At 41.2% G+C, this 22680-nt stretch overlaps 1 protein-coding gene across 5 annotated transcripts in view; it reads right to left on the bottom strand.

Annotated features, from left to right (window-relative positions):
• LOC114156830 (nuclear factor 1 B-type) overlaps nucleotides 1-21442 on the bottom strand; it is an 87821-nt gene extending 66379 nt beyond the window's left edge. Inside the window, exons 1-3 of one of the 5 annotated variants that reach the window (XM_028037354.1) lie at nucleotides 21291-21309; nucleotides 21092-21202; nucleotides 15258-15789 (exon numbers count right to left, since the gene is read on the bottom strand). In XM_028037354.1, the coding sequence (XP_027893155.1) occupies nucleotides 15258-15789; nucleotides 21092-21109 (550 nt within the window). In that variant the 5' untranslated portion in view covers nucleotides 21110-21202; nucleotides 21291-21309. Of the gene's footprint in view, nucleotides 1-15257; nucleotides 15790-18902; nucleotides 19571-21091 lie in introns of those variants that run through there. The other 4 variants (XM_028037353.1, XM_028037351.1, XM_028037355.1 and 1 more) reach the window with 4 other exon arrangements.
• Between the last annotated feature and the right edge of the window lie 1238 nt (nucleotides 21443-22680).

Here is a 22680-nt window from a genome sequence, read left to right as displayed (position 1 = left end):
TCTAATTTTTATTCCCCTTCACAATTCTGGTCAACTTTCACATAAAAATCCAAACTGTAAACATGATGACAATTAGAGCTGGGCAATAAATCAATAGCGTTAAATATTGCGATAGAATTGTCCAATAGAATTTTCAATAATTTCACGGAACTCCGATCCAGAACCGCACAGCATTCTGGGAAATGTAGGCAGAGGAAAGGCTTTAGCCACTCAATTTCTAAGCAAGGTTGGTGGAATCAACCAACTCATGTACTCTCTGGTTACCTAGCAACTCACTCACTCTATGGTTACCTAGCAACGACCTGTTGAGTACCTTGTGCGGCAGCAGTTTTATGTTTCTCCATCGTGCCTCACAACCGCTTGAAAATAAAAAACTACTGCGTGGAGTGAAAGGAGAAAATAAGTACAACACCGGAAGAGGAAACTGGATAAACCAGGAAAAGTCACGTCACCAGTTTGGCAGTGTTTCAGATATTTAAAACAAAAAACTAATCAATAATTATCAGTACTGACTAATGTGAAACACTTATATTGTGATAGACTTTTCAGCCATATCGTTCAGCCTTAACGACAATATGTGGGAAAGTTCAGGGTGAGTTCATACTTCCTAGGAAACATTCCTGCTCTATAGCATAAATGTCCAGAAATCCCACTCTAAGTCCAAACATATCTCCTAAACTTCTCACAATCACAGTCCCGTCTTTTCACTTTCAGTCACGCACAATTGCACTTTGATTCTGAAATCCATCAGCGCACTTGCTCACACAGGCACACACACATTGTAAACAGTCTTTATTGAGACATGAGTTCTTGTATAAACACAGACGAGCCCTACTGAAGGGCCCGGGGCCCGCGTCAAACAATAAGCGCTGGTGGGGAGGGGGGCGGAAAGGTGCTGGATGTTCCTCACAGACGGTGTGTACAAAATCCAATTATCAGAGCCGTGGCATTAACATTCCTGCAGTCTGGCAGGTGACGGCAGCCCCCTCCCATCCCACCCGAGCTACACTGCCAGCATGGGACGGAGCCCCCCACCCCACGGCAGCTTGACAATACAACTCGCATTTTCTTCTGCCTCCCCATACGCCTCTTTCTTAAGGAGTATTGAGACATATATGGAGGGAAGACGGCAAAGAGAGGGGAGGCATTTGGGAGGAGTGTGGGGTCCGCCAGCCACAGAGGTCTTTTCTTCAGCAGATCAGCGCGAGCGGCCTGGCGGGCAGCATCAGTAAATGGGGCATTCTTCTCCTCACTGTCTGCTGGTGTGAATATGTTGATCGCTGATAAGGTTGCTTTGATTCCCCCCCCCCCAAAGAAAGACAGTGGGGGGAAATGCTTTTTGTTTCGCACATTTGCCCCCAAACAGTGTGCGCTTTGTCAGTCTGTGGCATCAGAAGAGGCCAAATCAAACAAGTTTAAACGGTAAAACAAATAGAATATCGCTGAACTTTGTTGCTGGAGCGAAAGGGATTAAAATAAAAGCTGATCCCTGAAGGCATTTTTGGTGAGAGAATACTAAAACAAAGCCCAAAAACTACAACTGAAAACTCAGATTTATTTACTTTTTTACAGTTTGTTTCTGTTTACGAAATCCCACTTTCTGGCTTCTGTAATTAGCCTCTGCACCTTCCTCCAGCTTTAATCCCTGCAGCATGATGAAGGAACGGACTGGCCCATCATGCTCCATTAGCAGCTGTTCTTTTCTTTGCTCTGCATACAGTACATGCACTGCAGTCCTTATCACTATAGGCTGCAGCGTACGTGATAACATGCAGGCGATATGTAACCCTGCTGCCTGGTGTCATGTCCTGCTGTACTCTTGTCTGGTCCTATATATAAACCTACATCTGGGCCCTATTCTGTACTTTCCATCATGTCATATATACTACAACCAGGGAGGCCTCGAGGAAACGCGTACAGAACAGAACATTTGGGAGAAGGACGGCTGAAACGGATTATTATTTTTTAAGTGGAGCGTTTTGGTCTGGCTGTTTTCTTAAAAAGAAAATCTAAAGAGAGAGAAGATATGGACTGCTCGGCCGGCTTGAACTCAAATTTATTCTTTCTAAATATATTAAAACTGCTACTTTTAGGAGCACACATTAGTGCTAGCAAACAAAACAGGTGAGCTGGGAAAATCCAGGTCTGTTTTACTTTAAGGGTCTGCCTGCACAACTCTTGTTAGTTTTAAAAATATGTCTTTATGTGTGTATACGAAAAAAAAAACACAAGACCAAAAAGCTCCATTACCAAACAACCTGACCTGGCAGAACGTATAAAGTAATAAATTTAGCTTATGAGTCAATACTGGAGATGGGACGAGATTTCATCTATTTTCTTTCGGGGGAACTAGGAGCTTCTTCACAAAGTGAAGGTTGCATAAATCGCTAGACGTTAAGGAATCTGTTTTCAGTTTAGAAAAATTCGGTCCGGTTCAAACTGTCAATATATTGAAGAGTAAATTGCCTGTATTTGAACAGCAGTTTATCAAGTCTTAGGACTCCAAAGTGCTTTACTTTATAATCAATTATTTACACATTCATGCACTCTGATGTTGGTACTGTTCTAAGTGTTTGTGTGCTGTGATTAAAGGTGTGCAATTCACAGTTCTGCTTCGTCATGACCCGGTATGTTGCTTTCTGTGATGTTTCAGTCTCTTTTCTTTATTATTTTAAAAAATGTTTAAAGTTGACAGGAAATTTGAAAATATCACTTGATAGTTATGTGTCATTGGAAGACGGGAAGATTAATACCAAAACACCAAATATGAAGTCTCTTAAAAAGGCAATAATTAAAAAGAAAAATAAAATAAATAAACAATGCTAAGCCTGGTGGGGGCACAATTTAAGCCTGGTGACCCACTGTGGGAAACCCTGGAAAGGATCAGCTGACTATGTCGGAATTTAATTTTAATAGTCAATAAATGATGCCGTTTCTTTCCAGCTTCATTCATACAGATGCTAATACACAGAGCAACGACACCAAAGTGGGCTTCAATCTCTTCTTCTCCAAACATTTACCTCCGTTAACAATTCATAGATGAATGAGTTTTAAAAAATTCTTCATTTTTATAACAATTTATGTTTGTTTTTCAGAAACTATTTGGATCTGTGGATTAAAGGGTGAAACGAAGCAGTGCCAGTTAGCTTAGCAAAACAACAATGTTAGCATGAACAGAAAATAAGAAATAAGACAAGCTTGTTAAGACAGATTTGCATACCCCTGGTAAAAATGCATAAGACGTTTTGAAATTAGTAACTTTTTGCTGTACCATAGTCTAACAGAACAAATATTCTGCAGCTCTCTAGATTCAAGTTTACGATACTTTTGTTTGCCTCATTTCTCCTCCATACCATGAGTGTTGGCAAGACAGGTTTAAATCTGGGTTAGTTTAAATGATTAGCTATACTTTGTAGCAACTCCCTGACTTAATTCAATGATATGTTTACTTGTGCTTCCTATATTGAATAGTAAGCATATGTATTCTGTTTACTTCAGGAAAACAGAATGCTCTGGATAACAACTTAAACGTTTCTAAATATCCAAATTAACTTAAAAAATAAGACTGAATAATAACTACACTTCTGTCACAAATTTTTAAAGGAAGGAGCAAAAAATGTTTGCTTTATTGTTTTTCAAAATGTGCTTCCACCTCACATACATGTACTTTTCTTTTTTATAAATTTTATTTATGGCTGCACTATTTCTGTGCTCTAAACTGTGCATTTTATTTTGTGCGTAGGTTTTGGGTAGGGAGGTTGTCAAAGCATTTTTCTATGCACCTTATGTGGCTCAGTAGACTAATTTTGTTACACTACTTCACATTTTATGTTGGAACAATGACAAAGATTTCTCTCTCTGTCTTTCTCTTTTTCTCTCTCTCTCTCTCTCTTGCCTAAGGTTGGTTTTTTCATTAATTTCTTCAGTGTGATATGCAGCTGCAACCAATTTTATTTTAAGGCTTTTTTTACCACCGGTGCTGGTTAATGAACGTACATTCATTAAATAAATTAAATAGGTGTAAAGAAATGCCACTTTCAGCTCTTTTAGGATTGCTGTATCGTGTTTTTACACATAAACATAACTAATAATCAGATAATTTGGCCCATTAAACTTCCTTTATTTGTCTTCTGTGTGTCACTGTCTGCCTTTGCACATGTGGTTTTTTCTAACCACCACCCTGTAGGCCAGCCTTCGCCTAATTATTCTTAAATTGTGGCTGAAAAAAAAAAGAACAAAGTTTTGTTGTTTTTTTTTTTTACATTAGCTCAGCAGCAGTTTCCTCATTCATAACAATTGGCACTGGTTTTGTTCTGCCTGCCAGAGCTCACACCCCAACCATTTTCATTTTCCGTCGTCCATTTGTTTCATTCATGTCATGGATTTTGGCAGTGTCCAGCAATGTTTTCCTGATGGCCGTCAACCTTTCAGCGCCCGCCTTTCGAGTCGCAGACTCCCCCTTCTGTGGCTTTGTTTCGAAGCAGGGTGAAGAAAATTCGGAAACAACAGTTGCCACTTGTGTTGAACCCCAACATATCTTGAATTATTAACTGTAATCTAACTCTGAACAGAAGATACTTAAGCAGAGTCAAGTAATGCTCGACTGGCATGCTCTCGGATAGAGATGAAGATTTCACTAAATTAAAGGCGTTCACGCAAAGCAGATTTATGAAGTTATTTATGAAAAGTTTTTTGGTCATTTAATAAGTTAAAAAGTCTTGTTAGCAGCAATCAGCTAACATTACTTAGTCTTTTTAAGTAAAGGAAGTCAATGCTTTGGTTCCATCAGACAAGAGAATGAAGTACAGTGACTCGGAGTAGCATTCATAACCCTTGAATTTTTTTATATTTGTCACACTACAACCAGATTTTTCTGCAATTATGCTTTATAAAGTACATTAATCTTCATAAAATTGGCCAAAGAGTGTTTGTGAACAATAATCTGACCTTCTCCCTTCTACAGGCTGGAGGAAAAAAGCATGCTGCTACCATCACCATATCTCACTTTGCTGAAAAATGTAATTACATGGACGCTAGAACGAACTGGTGAGGTAATTTCTGAACTAAAAACACTATTTTATCTAATGTTTCCTACTTTTTCAGGTGTTTATTTGTGAAAAAATGAAATAAAAACCCTTCTTTTCCATTCACCATAAAATATATATGAACTATTTTGTCTTAGTGTATCACATGAAATCCCAATAAAATACACTGAAATTTGTGGTTGAAATCTGACAAAAACAGAAATAAAATTCAAGGGATATGAAGACTTTCACATGGCTTAAGCAAATCTCCTCCTCCCACAGTTTACTTTCATAAATCGATCTCTACCAGCATGCACTGTACTCCTTACAACCCGAATCACTTCACATGTAGGAGTCAAAGCGCCCAAATGTGTCATAGTTAAAGCCTAGAAGAGCGGCGTGTTTTCACAGGGAGGCAACCTAATCCTCAAGAGCTCCAAAGTGACATTTAAAACCCAGACTCTAGAGCGTCAGGAACCAGGATTCCCAGGATGGAAACAAACAACATGGCTACTGCATCTCAAGAGGCCCAGAGCAGCTCGCCGCCACCGCCACCGCCGCCACCAGCTCCCCTCCTAGCATAGTAAAAAGGGTAGGCTGGCTGGTCGGAGCGCGGAGGGAAAGAGTCTCCAGGGGCGGTTAGGCTCTGCAAGACGGACCAGAGGATAGCTGCACCATGGATTAGGGCCACAGTGGCCCATTGTTAATTGGGCGCCATGTGTGAAAGCTACAGAGAGATTAGTTTGTACAGCTGCTGCCATTTGTCATAACTGCCTTTAACAAGACACATATGGCAACCCCAAGTTACAGCCAGAGGTTTTGCAAAAAGAAGAGGGAGAAAAAAAGGAGGAAAAATGTCTAAAACATTTGCAGAACAGGCCTGTTTAAGCAGATGAAGATGTTCCTCGGAAACACCGAGCAAACCCGGCTGGGATCCCATGGAGGGAAATGATGAGGTTGTGCATTCTTCATCTGAAGGTCAGGAAGGGTTTCTCTAACAACTTCTCAAGAACAGCTAAGCTAGTTAACAGTGAAAATCTGTTGTTACATCACAGCAAACGTAAAATTAGCCAGGATCTGTGTTTTATTTGCACGTACCAGACTGTTTTAGCCTGATAACTCATTATAAAAGGGTAGAGTTGTTTTTTTGGTACAAATCCGCAGCATAATTGTCGGTTGTAGGTACGCACACATGTTGAAGGCCTAATTACAATCTACACATGGTAAATCTGGAACAAGCTTTTAAAAGACTCTCACTTTCCGTGTTTTCCCTCACAGATGTCAGAGCACTAAAGAGCAGCCGCTAACAGACTCTAAACGCCACGTTTTAAACTGCTAGTGTGTAATAATCTAATGTTTGAAGTCGATTTGTTTCTGCACGCAGAAGATTAAAGGCATATGTAAGCAATAGCGTGTCTTAACGTGCATTTTTGCATTTAAATTAAGGAGAGGTTTCCTCAGAGTTCTAACCAGTCGGAGCCCTGAGATGTTGGTGAAAGAAGGGAAAAACTGGAGGGGATTTCAATGAATTAGAGGCAAAGTTGCACAGGGTTGGTAAACTCTTCTTTTCCTCGATTGAAAATCAGGGCCTGGTTACAGAGCTCTGCCTAAAAGCTAACTCAGAACCGAACTGACATTTTTAAACAATAAGAAACAATCCAAACTTTGATTAAAGGTTTTGATTGTCATGCTGAATTCAAATCTAATGGAATTGCCGTCAATTGAGATTTTACAGTTTTACCGTTGTTGGCTGTGAATGTTTTTATCTCTGACACCGATATTAAACCCCATTATGTTTATGTAAGAACAAAAGATTCATTAGGAAAGGGTGAATATTATTTGTTCTGTAGAAAATCTGTAACATCTGCTGTTTTGGTGTTCCTGAAGTGAAGGATTTTTATGCAGTTTCTTTGTAGTTTCCTAATTACGTCGGAGCGTTTATTGGGTTTTGTTGCAGGTACATAACCTTTCCTGCAATAATTGATCAATTAAAGTAGGATTTTCTCTTCAACCACATTAAAAATTGGGCTTGATTTGATTGTTAGGTCAACATAAAAAAAACTTTTTAATCACATTCAGACATTAATAGATGTCTTCATCTTGATGTCTTGACTTTTTAATATCTATATTTTCTGCAAAAGTGACTAACTCGCAGTATTTCTTAGACTACACTGCTGCCTCCACTTTACTTGATGTCAAGTTCTAGTTAATGATTGATGGGTGAGGGACAAAAAGACACATTTACCATCATACATAAGCACAAAGGACAGTGGAGCAGGCTCCCTCTGCTCTTGAAGAGTGGCAGGAAATTATGCAACAAGTACTTTTGGAAGGGGATTTAATGAGGAAAATATATTGCAAAATTCCTTGCAAACATTTCCTGTGATTTTGAATGCAAAGAAATCACAAAAACAATCGCAAAATCCTGGAGGAACTGTAATATGTTACAGTTGCGTGTGAGGGACCTTGATGTCACTCTATTTACGTCTCTGTTACAGAAAACCTTGTTCACTTTAGGACCATAGGAATGCTTTAAAGTTATTTGGCTTGCGTTTTTGAATGTGGAATTTGCATACTCTCCCTCTGCATAAGGTGGTTTTCTCACTGTACTCCCAATTCCCACAGTCCAAGAACATGTTGTGTGAGTCTCTCTGTTGTTAAGCCATCATTTTCTTAAAAGGGATGCTGACCCACAGGTTAGAGCAACAACTTAAGAAGCTCAGAGTCCTCCAAGTTTGAGTAGGTAAGGGTGTTAACATGAACGTAATGCTTGAAGAACCCAAAGATCTTCTGTTATAACAATTGTTTTCCAAACTTGGCACTATTTCTAGACGTCAACCTGGCATATGCGAGGGAGGAGCGCACATCTTCTGACAACTCAATGGGGTTCCTGATGAATCAGTCCCAAGCAGGCCGTTCCCAAACTTTAAACCCCATAACCCCTCAACAACCTGCTGCATCGACTTTGAAAAGAAATCCTCTGGGGGATTCAACCCGACAACCCCCACCCAACCTAAGGGCCAAACAACAACAACAACAACAAAACGCTCGGGCTAAAGTATACTTCGCACAGCAGTGCAACGACGGGCCTTTCTTCTTCTGTCTCACCCAGACCTCGTCGAGCCGTCGCAGCAATGGGGCGTACTGTACTGAGAGACAAAAGAAGAGACACCCATCACTCTGAGCCTCGGATCGACCCTGTCTGGACTGAAAAGAGGCTTTGACGGCGCAAAGAAGGGTGTGCATGTGGGGGGTGATGCAGGGAGAAGTCAGTGTCTCCTGGGAAACCAAAGTGATTGTCTGTTCCTGCTCAAAGTTCCCCCATAACACCTCACCTACCACCCCTTCCCATTCTCTCTCCCCTTCATTAGTCGTTCAGCAGCCTCCGTCCGGGCTAAAAGGAACTGGCTTTTGCATGAAAGTCTCATTCTGATACTTGAGGGTCCTTTTCTTCTGACCAACTTGAAAAAAAGAAAAAAAAAAACATCCTCTTACAAGTTCTCTGACACTTTTGTGTCTCCCGTCTGAACCTTCTTATCCCTCTTTTCAGCCCAGATCCTGCTGTCTTACTTGATCAGTCTTGCAGGCAGATGGGACAACACTAAGTTTTTCCAAGCAGTTACGCTTCTCCGTTGAAAAAGAAGAGAAGGCAGTCTCTGGATGGAGAAGCTCAGGCAGAGGGGAGAGGGTCTGCTTTGTGAGGAAGGACAGTGAGGTACGGTGTGGTGGCTGGGGTAGGGGGGGTGAATGTACCCATTTGTCTTCATTTGGGGAGGACTGGCAGACAGGGGGTGGGGGTGGGAAATTTATCCGGTGTGGGGGGAGTGGGAGGTGCTGGTCCTCCAGTCAAGTGGCCTCAGGGGGATTTGAAATGCATTTGGGGTCCTTGGAAAAAGCCTGGGAAAGTGTTGGGAGGCTGAGATCTTAACCGTGGACTAATGACACGAACTGCAGTCCTTCAACAAGAGCGTCCAAAAAATGCAAAAACTCCATCTCCTCCTGAATTACATGGAAACAGACTCTCCAGCAAAATACTTTTAGCTTGCATTGCCAAAAACAAACAAAAAAAAGTCCTTGTCCCATTTTTGGATGCAACAGGGCAAACTGTGACCCAAGCACATTAAACACAGCGCAGCGAAGCAGGAGAGGGAGTTGTAAATTTAGCCAGGAGAAAAAAAAAAGAAGCAAAGCATCCACATTTCTCCGTGGCCTCTGCTCCGGGCTGCCTTGTTTCCATGGAAATTTATGTACACAGGGAACACAAAAGAGGGCTAAGGAGGTAACACGGCCTGTTTAAGCCTTGAGGTATTTGCTCGAGCAAAGCCCCGCTGCTAATAACACAAGCCTCATACTGAGCCAGGCAACCTGGCTGCTCTGCACCCAGGTCGGTGTTGGAGAGGGAGCAGGAGGGGAGAGGAGAGGAGGAGGCCGGGGGAAGTCAGAAACCAACCAAAGATCCCAGAGAAGAGATGAAGGTAGGGAGGCATTAGAAAACCGAGCAAAGAAAGAGTGCATTGCAAAACATAAATAGCTCCCGGGAAAAAGGATCGGGAAGACATTTAGTGGGAAGCGGAAATCAATAAGGCAAGCGGTGAAGCTGGGAGGGAGTTCTAAGTGGATTAGATTGAGAGAAAGTGTTCGATAGGTTATGGCTCTGAGAGAGACGTAGCGAGACACCACAGGCTCTATTGCATACTAATAAGGAAGACCGAAGGAAAGCTAAAGGGAAGGGTTGCGCAGTTCACTGCGGAGATCTCTTCCATACGGCTTTTTCCTGGAATTGTAGCTTAAACTCTTTTTTTCTCCCTAAATTAAAATTCATCTCTAAGTATCAAAGCCTGTTTGGCTTGTAAAAAAGAAACCTAACCTCTCCAAACAAATTTAAAAATTAACTTGAGGTTGGCCCCGGTGTCTTCAGAACACGCTCCTGGCGTGATCTCAGCCACTGTTTCTCTGGCCAAGCGCCTGGGTCTAGGACAGCTGTCATGGGTCGCAGACTCAGACTTGAGGGGAAGCCAGGGAGCGAGAAAAGAAAAAAAGAAACTTGGAAAAAGAAGCAGAGAGAGAGAAAGAGAGAGTCATTCGGCTGGGCAGCGTGCCGCAGGGGTGATTTCTGATGGCTGAGGAGGATAAGAGGAAGTGTGGAGGAAGGGGAGGGTTGGATGTTGTGCTTAGTCACAGACCTCCACTGTGACCCAGAAGGTCGGACCTCACCACCAAGCGTCTGACCAACAGCTTCTGAGGCAGCCGGGTGGAAAACAACATGCAAACGGCTAGCTCTCACGGGGTGGCAAGCACGCAATGGCCGGTCACAAAGATCGCAACCTGGCTGAGGGGTTGAGGGATGTGGGAGGAAGCCAGTGCTGCCTATTACTCCCCCTCACTTAGGCCAGTGAACCAAGGGACCACCAGCCAGACCAGAAGAGGAGGCAGGAGAGGGCGGCGGGAGGGGTGAGAGCGGAGACAAACAGTTGCCAAAAGACCATGAGTGATCCTTCGACCGCTGCGGTTTGACCCTGATTGAGGAGGTCAACGAGGGGATCGCCAGACAACAAAACAAAACAAAAAAAGTCTTCCTCCTCCACGTGCCCTGAAACTCGTGTTCTCACCGATCTGTTTTGCTCAATTAAACTTCAGAGGACGCGGTGCCACATCCCTCCGCAGAAGTCCTGACCCCATGAGACTGGGGGGAGTGACGGGACTGCTGGTGGTCGTGGGGGCCAAAGGTTAAGTCTGGTGATCGTAAAACAGGGTCTCCATTCACATGTCAGCTTGCATTCAGAGGTAATCAACCCATTTACTAAAACTATCGTGACGGTGTGAAAAAAAGAGAAGTTGCAAAGTCAAGGTAATGATGTTTTATGGCCGTGTTAACTTTCAGCAGTGGAGTAATGGGAACGCAGCTTGACCCCGACCTCTATAGGCTTCCCAACTCAGTGTTAAAATTTATAGCTACAGTGATTACTATTTATTCGCACTTGAAAACGTACCAAAAGTCCCAACTGTAGAGCTTTATTTTTAGGGTCTGGTTGAGGAAAATGTTTTTTTTGTTTTTTTTTCACTGACACAGAGTCTGCTTTCTCACAAATAACCAGTAGAAATATTCGTTTGACCGTGTCCTTCATGCAAACTTTCTACTAAACTCCAGACTGAGTGAAGACATACGCCAAGTCTGCTAAGCTTCACTCAAGCCATTAGGGATCCCTGTTTTCAATTTAGCAATCCAGCATCTCTGGACTGATCCGTTTGAAAATGTTTATTCTCTTCTGTCATCGAGATGCAAATTCTGTTGTAATCTATGAGCTTGTCAAGCCAATAAGACACACCAGATTGAAAGTGCCCAGACTGGAGCTCCCTAATCTGAGAGACTACTCATCACACATGTAACGGAGCCAAAAATGTACGTTTTGTTTGTGTGCTGCCTGTGATGTCAGAAAAGAATGGCCTCGTACCTCCTGAAGGGTTCGGGATAAGACGAAAGAGAAGATTGTTCCCGTCCTGCAGACGTACAGTTGCTGCACAAAAAAAAAAAAGAAGCAAAACACAAAGCGAAGCTTACAGAACCCACGACACGTCCCGACACGATGAGTATCTGCATGCCTTGTTGCAACTATTCCATCAAGCTGTCAAAATGGATATGCAAAACACAAGCGCAGGTGTGGAGAGGAGATGATTGAAAGAAGAGAAGGGAAAAGAACTGCACTTCTGGTTTAATCAGATAAAACGGCGCAACGGAGTGACTGTGCAGAACATGTGTGTGTGTGAGAAGCTAGGAGTCAGTTTGAACAGCCAGTTGGCACAATGGATCCCATGAATCCCGACCCCCTCCTTCCCTCATTCCAGGCCCTCAGCCTACTTCCCAGCGGGCATTCATCTGGGCATGCACATGGGCGCTGCAGTCGAGCCTGGCTAAACGCGTCCGTGCCCCAGAACAAGGGGGTGAATTTTTGTGAGTGCCCTCTCAAAATTCACCAGGGACTCTCGCTGCCAACCTGCCGACCTTTCTCAGGCACGAACCAGCGGGGATTAACAGCAGACCCACTCGAAACGTACATCCTTTTTTTATTATTATTATTATTTCTTAAAAACGCCGACGACAAAAGTAAAGGAGGCGAAATCATTTCTGTTACTCGATTACGCAGCTCAGCAGAGCAGGACACAAAAAGAACAATATATTAAAAGCACAGTCTGAACAGTGGATACTCTTTCAGCCGGAGCCCGATTTGCTGGTTTCTTTGTGTTTGATTGTATGTTTGTTTGTTTCGTGCAGTTGCAGCTGAACAAAAGGCGGCGGCGGCTTCCATTCTGCCACCATCGAGGGGGAAAAAAAACAACTTTCCAATGTGCCCACTGCATTGCGGATGCCAACCGACGAATCAAAGGCACGCTGCACGCAGACAAAAGAGGGTTTGATGCCAACCTCCGAACCTCTAACAACCGTCGGGCGGCGATCCGCCCTGCCTCCCTGGCACCGTGTGGAACAAAATGGCGGCGCAGCGCCTTGCCGTCCACAACATGGCTGCGCCGTCTGGGTTTGGGCAGCGTTTGGCGACTTAAAGGAAGAGGGAAAAGACTTTTTTATTTTTGCAAAAAAAAAAACACTTACAAGTGGAACAAATGAGTGCACATGTTTTTCAATTCTTGTAGTGAAAACACTAAAAATGATCATCAAAATTTCAAACTTCAAGCAAAAAACCAAACATCTTTCTTAGGAGAAATCTTTGATATTGACAGTTAAAAGAGAGAGAGAGAAAAAAAACCTTCACTAAAAGAGCGGTGTTTTAAATGTTGGCACGGAGCGGTTAAAACGCAGCAGATGCAGAACAAGGGGAGCGGTGGCATCCTACAAAGGACACAAAAGGAGGGTCTGATGCCAACCCCGGTGCCAGTGGCAACCATTATTGTCTCCGTGCTGTGCCTTCTGCTTTCCCTGGCACTTACCAAACACAAAATGGCGCCCAGGATTTAATGGTAATGAGCTAGCTAAACCACCGTTCCTCCTCTCAATGGCAGAGCTGCAGCTACAGATTCAATGAAAGGGGATTTCATCGTGGAGCAAACCCAGGAGGGGAGGCATTCCTGTGCCGTCAGCAGAGAAAAGGAACTTTAGAAGAGTGAGACCGATGAGGTATGAGGAAATGAAGGAGTCACATTTGTTCAGATGGCTGCTGAAATTACAGCTCGTCACATGCAAAGTTGCAAAATCACAGAAGATTTTAGCAAAAAAAGTAAAGTCTTTCGTGAAAACTGAAGAGAAAAATTAAATCTCTCTCTCTGACTACAAATGTAATCTCTAATAAGTTAAATATTTTCTTTTTCAATTTAACTTATTTAAATTTATTCCAGCACGACATGCAATACGTAGAAATACTCAACTCTTAAATTAGGTTTTAAGACATTAATAAAATGTGACAAATTTACAATTCAGCACAAATCTAAAGAAGGTGTGTTTAGAAATAAGAACAAAAACATCTGAGATGATCAGACTTTTTCTGCCTGATACTGAAGATTTCTGTCATGAAAGCTAAAAAGAAATGTTCTGCAGTTTCATCAACGGAGGATTTTAATTTTGAATCAAAAAAAAAAAATAAAAAAAAAAATATATATATAGGGATGTTCCCATTTATTTCATTTATATTATTTTATGTAAATGCGTAAAAATAAACATTTTGATTGATGCATTCACAGACTAACATTAGTGGGAAATCTCAGTTTTCATGCAATTAATGAAAAGGAATTAAACATGGGTTTTAATATATATTTTACCTGCTATAACCAGTGTGAGCAAATCAATTACAAATACTCTGACTCAGATCTCTAAAACTAAATCAAAATTGAAAAAATATAATTATTTTCCAAATTATTTCTGTTCAAAACTAGCAGGGCTTGTAGTAATTTAAAATGTTAAAGGTTTCTACTGTATGTCAGCATGAATGTTCCTACATGGACGTGTTTTGATATAAATTAAGAAAGAATTGAGATGGAAAAATATATATCTTAAAAATCCTGTCTGATCCTGATTTCTAGTCTTTTTCGGAGGTTAGATCTGCTGAATTCAATATTAATCAACGTGTATTTTTCCTCCCAGCGACAACAATTTGTTCTGCAGGGTCGTTGATGAAGGTTTGCAGTTTAAATCTGACAGAAAATGACGAAATTACAAGATTATTCTCGTTAACGTCTCTCACATTAATTTAATCAAAACATTAAAGGACATGCCAGTGTAGGTGATTTAGAGAGTAAGATTAATGTGGAATCTTAATTTTAAGAATTGTAATGAATGGGGTGAAAAATCTATATTTTTCAGCATTATTTTAGTGTTTTCAATCATCAGAATCAACCAGCTTTACATTAAAATTATCTGACTCTTTATTGCCACAGAAGTTGCCTGAATTGTTTGATATTAAGAACTAATCAGAATTAATGTTACTAATTTTAAATCTGTCTGTTTGATTGGATTCAAACAAATGCAATAAGGCAATATTTGTTACCAACTGAGGCTATTTTAAATTTTTTAACTGAATTGAGTTTGTTTGACCTGCCAAAATCCAGTCAGAGCATTTTAAGGGGAAAACTGGTCAACTCTTATGGCTGAAAATTAAAAAATAATTCATGCTGTTTCCTCAACAGCAAATATATAGATGAAGAAATAATTTAAAATTAAAAAAATAGTCCTAATTCATGCTGTTCTCTTGCTTTCTACTAAAACCAATTAGTTTTTTAAGATTTAAAAAAATGCAATTTTGACCAATAATAATCAGAAAATAATCCACTTGTGCGTTCCTGCATTCGTGCAACAGCTTCTCTGTAAATGTCAGTGTTTATCTGGCCCGACAGGCAGAACTGAAGGGCGTGTGTTGGTTTGTGCAAGCCAGCGTGGCTCCGTGTGCAGACAAACACACACTCTGCAACAATGGCTTCACACGGGCAGGAGCTGCTGCAGCGGCACAGCTAAGTTAGAAATGTTTCATACTGGAAACACATTTAGTTTTTTTTGCTCAATAATGAGTCGTGCATGAAAAAAAAAAAACAAAAAAAAAACCTTAACGTGTTTCAGCAGTTCTGCTGCTCACATTTCTGGTGTTTACTTGTCTGGTACAAACAGCGATGACCGCAGCCCGGTCTGAGTCAGAAACTAACACATGTGACCCCTGACCTCACCAAACCATCACACAAACACATCTATATATATATACAAACACACACACACACACAGTCTGAGGTTGAACGTACCTTGGTCCTGGACATAGTATGCTAGAAACAAGTCCAGCTCCTTGACCGATACTGTTATGTGGTGAGGCTGGACACAAAGTGCTGGGTTGGTGCAATGTGGAGACTTGACGAGCCGCTCGCCGTCCGTACTTTCCAGAGGGATGCCCTTGAAGAGGATGACCATCACCAGGTCCAGGCGCCAGACTTTGTCGGCCTGCCGCAAGCAGTCGATCCGGCGGATCTTGCCCTTCTGGTCCGGGTTGGACAGAACGCAGCACGGCGGCTTCTTGCCCGTCACGCTGAGGACGAAGTCCTCCCGGTACTCCTGCCGAATGTCCTTCCGCAGCTTGGCCAGCAGCCTGGAGGCCCACTTCTGCTTGACCTCAGGCTTCTCACCCAGGAGCTCATCCTTCACGGCGCGCTCCTCGTCCTTGGACATCCGCTTCTCGTGCTTCTTGAAGTACTTGCGCTTTCGGGCCTGCAGGTTGAACCACGTGTAGGCGATGGCACGGACGTGAGGGAGAAGCGCCTCGATGAAGGGATGAAATTCATCCTGGAGGAGTCGGAGGGGAAAAGAGACGGAAGAAATGTAATCATTTCAGTAAAAAAAATGTATTTTATTTTTTTAAATTAACAGGAGGGACGTCAGATCACGAATAAAATTATTTTATGTTGAACTATTTTTCTGTAAGTCTGACAAAAAAAGCAAATTATGCCAGAATTTGTATTTTCTGGTCATGCTGCGGGCCGCTCATCAAACTCTCCCTCTTCCACAGTGAACTTATCCCGCTCACTAACAACAGAGGATAAGCTTCTGGACAGGATGGAGTTGCAGAGTCTGATGGTAAGACGATTCTTCATGGATAGATGGGAAAAGACATTTCAGCTGTTTTTATGCATTTTCACACAAAAGCTCTAATTTTTTTTTTTTTTTTTTACAAAACTATGCAATAATTTCTCAATATTTACAAAGCTATTTTATTCTAATAAGTAATTCCAAGATTAGAAAAAATCTAAATTTTTTACATGACTTTTCCTGCTGTGATAGGCATACTTTGAAAACTCTTGATTCAAAATATATGTATATATTATTTGGAAAAAAACAACAAATTTGGGGCAATTTTTTTTGCATTTGATGAGTCTCTTCAGATTCTATTTTAAAACAAAAAGGACACATTTCATGATTTACTAACCCTTTCACCTTTTTTTTAATTTTTATTTTATTTTCTTAATAAGGTTAAGACTTCAGTAATTCTGACACAGTTTTCATTAACTGCTGCTCTTTGTCGTCAGGATTGTGCGAACAATCCGGTCACAAACTGCAGCTCCTCCAGGTGAGAAACGGAAACGTGGAATTATCTTAGCTTTCAGGTCATTAAAATGTCAAATTTAATAAGCGTAAGCAGCAACCGCTCCCCCATCGCCCTCCTCCTCTTGTTTAAGCAGGCTTCTGAGGAGTCAAACCACACATTGTTCTTTTTGAAGGCAGTCAGGCAAAGCGGGCAATGGGAAACCACAGAAATCCACTCTCGGTGTACGAATGTGTGCGTGCGTGTGTGTGTGTGTGCATGTGTGTGTGTGTGTGTGTGTGTGTGTGTGTGTGTGTGTGTGTGTGTGTGTGTGCCTGCATGCCGCTGGAAAGCCACAAATCGTCTCTGCACAGTCAAACTTTGCTTCAGCGTCCAAATCGCACAATGTAATCATTCGTCAGCCGAAGCAGAGAGCGGCTTTTTAAACCCCACAGATTGTTATTTTTAAAAGTGAGATGTCACGCTGAGGGAAAACTGTGCAGCTTTCCATTTGCAAAAATGATCATCAGAGCTTATTTTTTTATGTCACCTCCAATTAAAAACGACAAAAGTAAACTTTGAAATTCTACTAAATGTCCTCAAAAGAGGCTCTTTCTAAAAAAAAAAAGAGAGAGAAAAAAACCCTTTCTTCTTCATGAAGCAACTTAAAATATTTAAATAACAGTCATTATTATTTTTCTTTAAGCGGGCTAACAAAGCCTAAAGCTGTGAAGATAAATAACTTGGCCAGGGCCTGAGCGGTGCTCTTCAGTTAGAGCCATAAAAGCACAATCCTCTTAAGCACAAACTAAACCGCATCTCAGTCAATCACTAACTTATGCCAAGTAAAATATAAACAGTCACACTGAGTCAGCCAAAACAGTCTGCAGCAACCCCTGTCTAAGCGCTGAATCAACCTTATCGGTGCGTGTGATCTTCCTAAAGAGAAAGTGGCTTTATCTTCTCCCAGCACCACTGAAGAGGGTTTTAATTGGAATAAAAATACATACTTTTCTGGGAATGGGGCTGGGGGAACACGCAAAGGCAGAGCAGGTTATAGCCTGGGAAGTGTGTGAAAAGTTAGAGAAATGAAGCAAACGTGCGTATTGGAAGTAAACTAATGAGGAAGCTTATCAAAAACGAACTTAATACACAGATAAGGATGGAATCAAATAGAAATGTTCTGCATTGTCACACAGTGGGAAAATTCAGGCGTCACAGCAGCAGGTTGAGGTAAGTGAGAGCATGCAAGTTCACACATAAGGCAAAAAAATAAAGAAAGAAAGAAATATATATATATATATATATACAGAAATATTAGAACTGAAGCACTAATAGATGTGATTTTTTTTTTAAATACACAACTAGAGTGATCATTTTAAGAGGGATTGGAATTATTTGTTGCTTGAGTATTAAAATTGATACACTGCCAAAGCTTCATTCATTGTTGTGGTAATATACGGCATTTCACCGTGGAGACTTTATTTTATTTTATTTTTTTTTTACAGTAAAACTTGCAAATTATCCACACTTCTGCTAAGTACGCTCGGAAAAAGCTGTAAACTACAATGACACTGACTGTAAAACAACCCTGTTCAATACTACTCACTAAAATATCATGATTTAATTTGAACAAGAACTTAAAAAAAAAAAGTTGCAAATGTAATGATCATTCAAAGCAGTTTATTTAAACCTGGAAATTACTGTTTGATTTTTCCAGTTCAGCTGCCACTGATGCCTTATAGCACATTCATTTTACAGCTGAATTTAAAACACCAGGCACTGTAGTCACAGTTCAACTACAACCTAATCAGTCACTGTAAAGCCATTTGTTTGTTATTTAAGCAGTTAAATGACTGGATTCAGGACGGTTCTGCACTGCTGAGGCAACGGCATGCCACTCCACCGTTTGTGATTCTTTTACAGTAAAGCTGCTGCATTCTGCACTGGATAATTGGTTTTAATGATCCTGCTGCAGATTTAAGTATGCATTCTGATGGAAGGAAGACAAAACTCCAAGCAAGTTTAATTTAAGGTGAACTAAATAAGTCAACTTTGCATGATTTTAGAAACATGCACCAGGTTTGCACAACTGAGAGGTGACATAAATTACAGTTAGTCCTGCGTTTTATTCAAGGTAAGTAAATAAATTAGTGTTTGATTTTACCAATCAATTATTTATCAATAATAATTCCTTCATGTTCAGGTTTTTTTTTTTTTTGTTGAAATTAATAAAAAGAGTTTCCAACATTGCAGATTCAGAGCGCGCATACAGGACCTTGTATCCAACCTACATGTGCCAAACTCGCCCCCAACTGCATACTTTACAAAACAAGCAAAATAAAAAAAGGAAATGAGAAGAAACAGACACCAGTACCTGAGTTAGACAAATCGGAGAATACATGACGAGACGGCGCTGAGCACACAGAGAAAGAAAAAGTGATTGTAGGTGGACTTATTCCTCCGATCACTCCATCGTCCTGGACCGATCGGTGCGCACCATGCAAGAAGAGAGACGGTGTGTGTGCGCGTATGTGTGTGTGTGTGTGTGTGTGTGTGTGTGTGTGTGTGTGTGTGTGTGTGTACGCGTGTGGAGCAGCAATCCGAAGGGAAATTATCCAAGAATATCCATGAAGAGTCTCGATCCAAAGATTGTCGCCACCGCGGAGGGGGGAAAAAAAAAAGGTTTTGTGTTTTTAATACGCAGGAGCTGGCATGTAAAAGTAGGAGGAGAAGCAACTTGGAGCTGTGCGTGCTCCGCCGCTACGACGTGTTCCCTTTCTCTCTCTCTCTCTCTCTCTCTCTCTCTCTCTCTCTCTGTCTGTCTCTCTCTCTCTCTCTCTCTCTTCCTCTCTCTGTCTCTCTCTCTCTCTGCGCGGGGGCTTCGCAGGGCGCAGAGTGCCGGGACGGTTCGCCCCCTGCTAAAAGCTTCCAGCCAGAGCTGATATGAAACCGAGCGCTTCCACCTTCAGTCGGTCCTGCGCGATTTCAGCAAATCAGATCCAACTTTTTTCCTCTCCCCTCTTTTTTTCTAACCCCCGTCCTCTCTCTCTCTCTCTCTCTCTCTCTCTCTCTCTCTCGTAATTACAGTCACACCCCTCCTCCTCCTCATCCTCCCTCTCCTTCTTCTCCTTCAGTCACATCCACCTCCCCCTCGGCACCTTCCCTCCTCTCCTTCAGCACACAATTCATTTACTCCCCTCACTTTGGCTGAATTATTTTATGAGCTTCGGGGACTTTGGACCAAAGCTTCGGCCACACAGAGGATAAAAAAAGCACATTTCCAACCTCCTTTCCCAGCTTAGGTCGCTCCCAAGTTGATGCAAACTTTTCATGTGCACGTCTGGGTTTCTGACATTACCTCACTTTTTTTTGTTATTGTTCTTAAGTAGTAGGATACGTTTAATAAAGCCCCTATATGGGTGGTGTATAATTTACTAATATTATCATTTACAAGCAAATTAGTAAAAATCGGTAACAAACAACCAAAATCAGCAGGTTTTTTTTTTAAATAAACTGCGTATGGAAATACAAAATAAATTAGTAAAAGCAAATTTTAATTTCTCTAAGCAAAAATGTATTCTTTTCTTCTTTTTTTGGTTTAGAAAACATAAAATGGCTCATATTCTTACGCCTGGACCACCTCAGCTCGTTTTGAGAATGTAAACTCTTCACCCCATGACGTCACTGTCCGTAGTACAGAGAGCCACTACAGAGTGCGATTTAAAAATACAACAAAAATAGGTTTAAAATAATAATTTCCCACGTTCTTGATTATTGATATTTGTTTTTGTTGAAATAAAAAGGAAACACAATGTAGAAGAGAAATTATGCCTCCTATGGTCAAAAATATATGACAGTCACTGGTTTTTATTATTTTAAACTGGAGATAAGTAAATTAAAATTTTTTGCTCAGCTGTTTTAGTTCAAATCCAAATTTGTTCTACTTTAAAACAAAATCAAACGCTTTTTTTAATAACTGGTTTTCAATTAGAAAATGTGACTGGATCAAAAACAAGACATTTATGTTTTATCCATTTCTAACAGACACTTTATGCTGAGGGTGCCACTAGAAAAAGAAGGGGTAATAACTAATTTAACCTTTATTTTTATTACGTAATTGCATATTTTAAATGGTTCACACACTTAAGACAGCCTGTTCTGCTAATTTTGGGGTATGAAAACAGCCCTCTTGAAAGCCCCCCACTGTTTTGCGCCCCTGCTTTTAATAAAATCAAGTGAAACGTGCACGTAGTGCGCATGTTTTTGCACGCATACGGTTGTGTTTTGCACAAAAAGGCACCTGAAGTTAAACATTGTTGCTTTGCAGCCGCGCACGTGTTTCTGCGGGTCCTACAGAGCTGTCAACAGTCCGCACAAAGTTCACACACACCAGAGGGAATGAGGAGGTCATCTGCGCCAAGTTCAGGGAACTTTCTGCTGCGTTCTCCACCACGCAGCGGCAGAAAGGACAACACATAAAGATATCACATGAATAAAATGGAAATTACACACAGAGCGTTATCGCAACATTTGAAAGCAGTAATATAACCCATGTTCACGTACCATTGCACTGTACTGCATGGATTAATGGGGGAGTCCTGGAGCCTGGTTGGAAACACACAAGCCGGTAGCTTCACATTTCTCACGCTCAACTTTGTTTGGAGCCCCTTTTCTCTTGCGGTGCAACAACAACAACAACAACAAAAAGTCAACACCGGAAGACAATTCTTGGCAGACAGAGGTGAAAAGAAGTTAGGAGCACCTCGTCTTTTTTTCCCCCTTGTTTTCCTTCCTCTTCAGGTCTCAGTTTTTGGATCGGGGATTTTTTTTTTTTTAGGGGGGGAGTTGAACGCGATCCAGAAGAGGCTGAGTTTTCGGCACTGGGCTGGTCTCCGCCTTCACTTTCACTGTCTGACTGACTGACTGCCGCCCCTCCGGCTCCCAGCGAACAGCCGTCAGGCTAAACAAAAGCCCTGCCGGAAGAAGTATAAGGCGGCTTTTCTAAATAAAAGCCCAATTAAAAGATTACCTATGATTTTATAGAAAACTCTGTAGTAAATTGTTTATGAATGTTTTGTTTGAAAAGTATTTTTTCGGACTATAGAAGGCAGCTATTGGGAAAGTAGTGAATCACAAATATTTCCAGTGGTGGTTCTGGACCAAATTTACCCAAAGGGCAGCCAGTATTTTCTTTTTCCTTTTGCATTTTATGTTTTGGGGGGTAAAACGAGGGTTAATAATTAAGAGTAAGCCAAATACTGCCTCAATACAGCTGAAGATAAAAGGGCAAAACTTTAAATTCTTGCCTATGCGTAAGATGATCCAGACTTCATTTTACTACTCATGACTTTTTAAGTATCTGTTTAAAACGTAAACTCTAAACCAGAGCTAGCTGATGTGAAAAAGCTTTGTCGGTTTTGTCTCTATACAGTTTCAAATTAACAATACAGTTTCTAAGTATAGAAATCTCACAATTTATTTGTTTACATGCATTCAGCCTTCTAAAAGAACCAATTAAATGAATAATCTATTTGATGAGCGGTATCTTCATTGGCAATAGCATCAATTTAGGCGTTCTTGTGTGCAAGGTGCACATATTAAAGTGGCTACACATGTACTGCTCATTTCATGCAGATATTTGTTATATAAAGCAGCTGCGGGAAATGTGGAATATTAAAATGAACATTACTCTATATGTTCAGATTAAGCAAGTAATATAAAGGTAAAATGATTGATTTTGCTCTTTTATCCAAATTTTACATTCCAAAAAATATGAATATCTCATTCTGTGGGTGAAACGGTTTGTCTCAAGCTCTTATTTTGAAAGTTCTATTTCCTGGCGTCTATCTAGCTGTGTCTCAGCAGCTTCACGCAGCCTCTGTTTTGTAATAGCGTTTACATTCTCGCTGCTCATTGGCCAGCAGCGGTGGCCCCGGGACCCTATGTACCCTGGGCCCCTCACTTCCGCTCATCTGACGGGCTGTGTGCTGTTTAACGAGCCGCTGCTGGACAGCCAGGTCAATGACGGATGGTGGCGGACATTACACCGCACTAATGAATAAAAAAAATTAAATTAAATAAAATACTACTACTATACTACTAATAATACTGCTACTAATAATAATAATGACATGCACTATTATTGTTATTAT

The sequence above is a fragment of the Xiphophorus couchianus genome, chromosome 14 (genome assembly GCF_001444195.1).
Source record: "Xiphophorus couchianus chromosome 14, X_couchianus-1.0, whole genome shotgun sequence".
In the NCBI taxonomy this organism is placed as follows: domain Eukaryota; kingdom Metazoa; phylum Chordata; class Actinopteri; order Cyprinodontiformes; family Poeciliidae; genus Xiphophorus; species Xiphophorus couchianus.
This window is presented reverse-complemented; position numbering and strand designations above follow the sequence as displayed.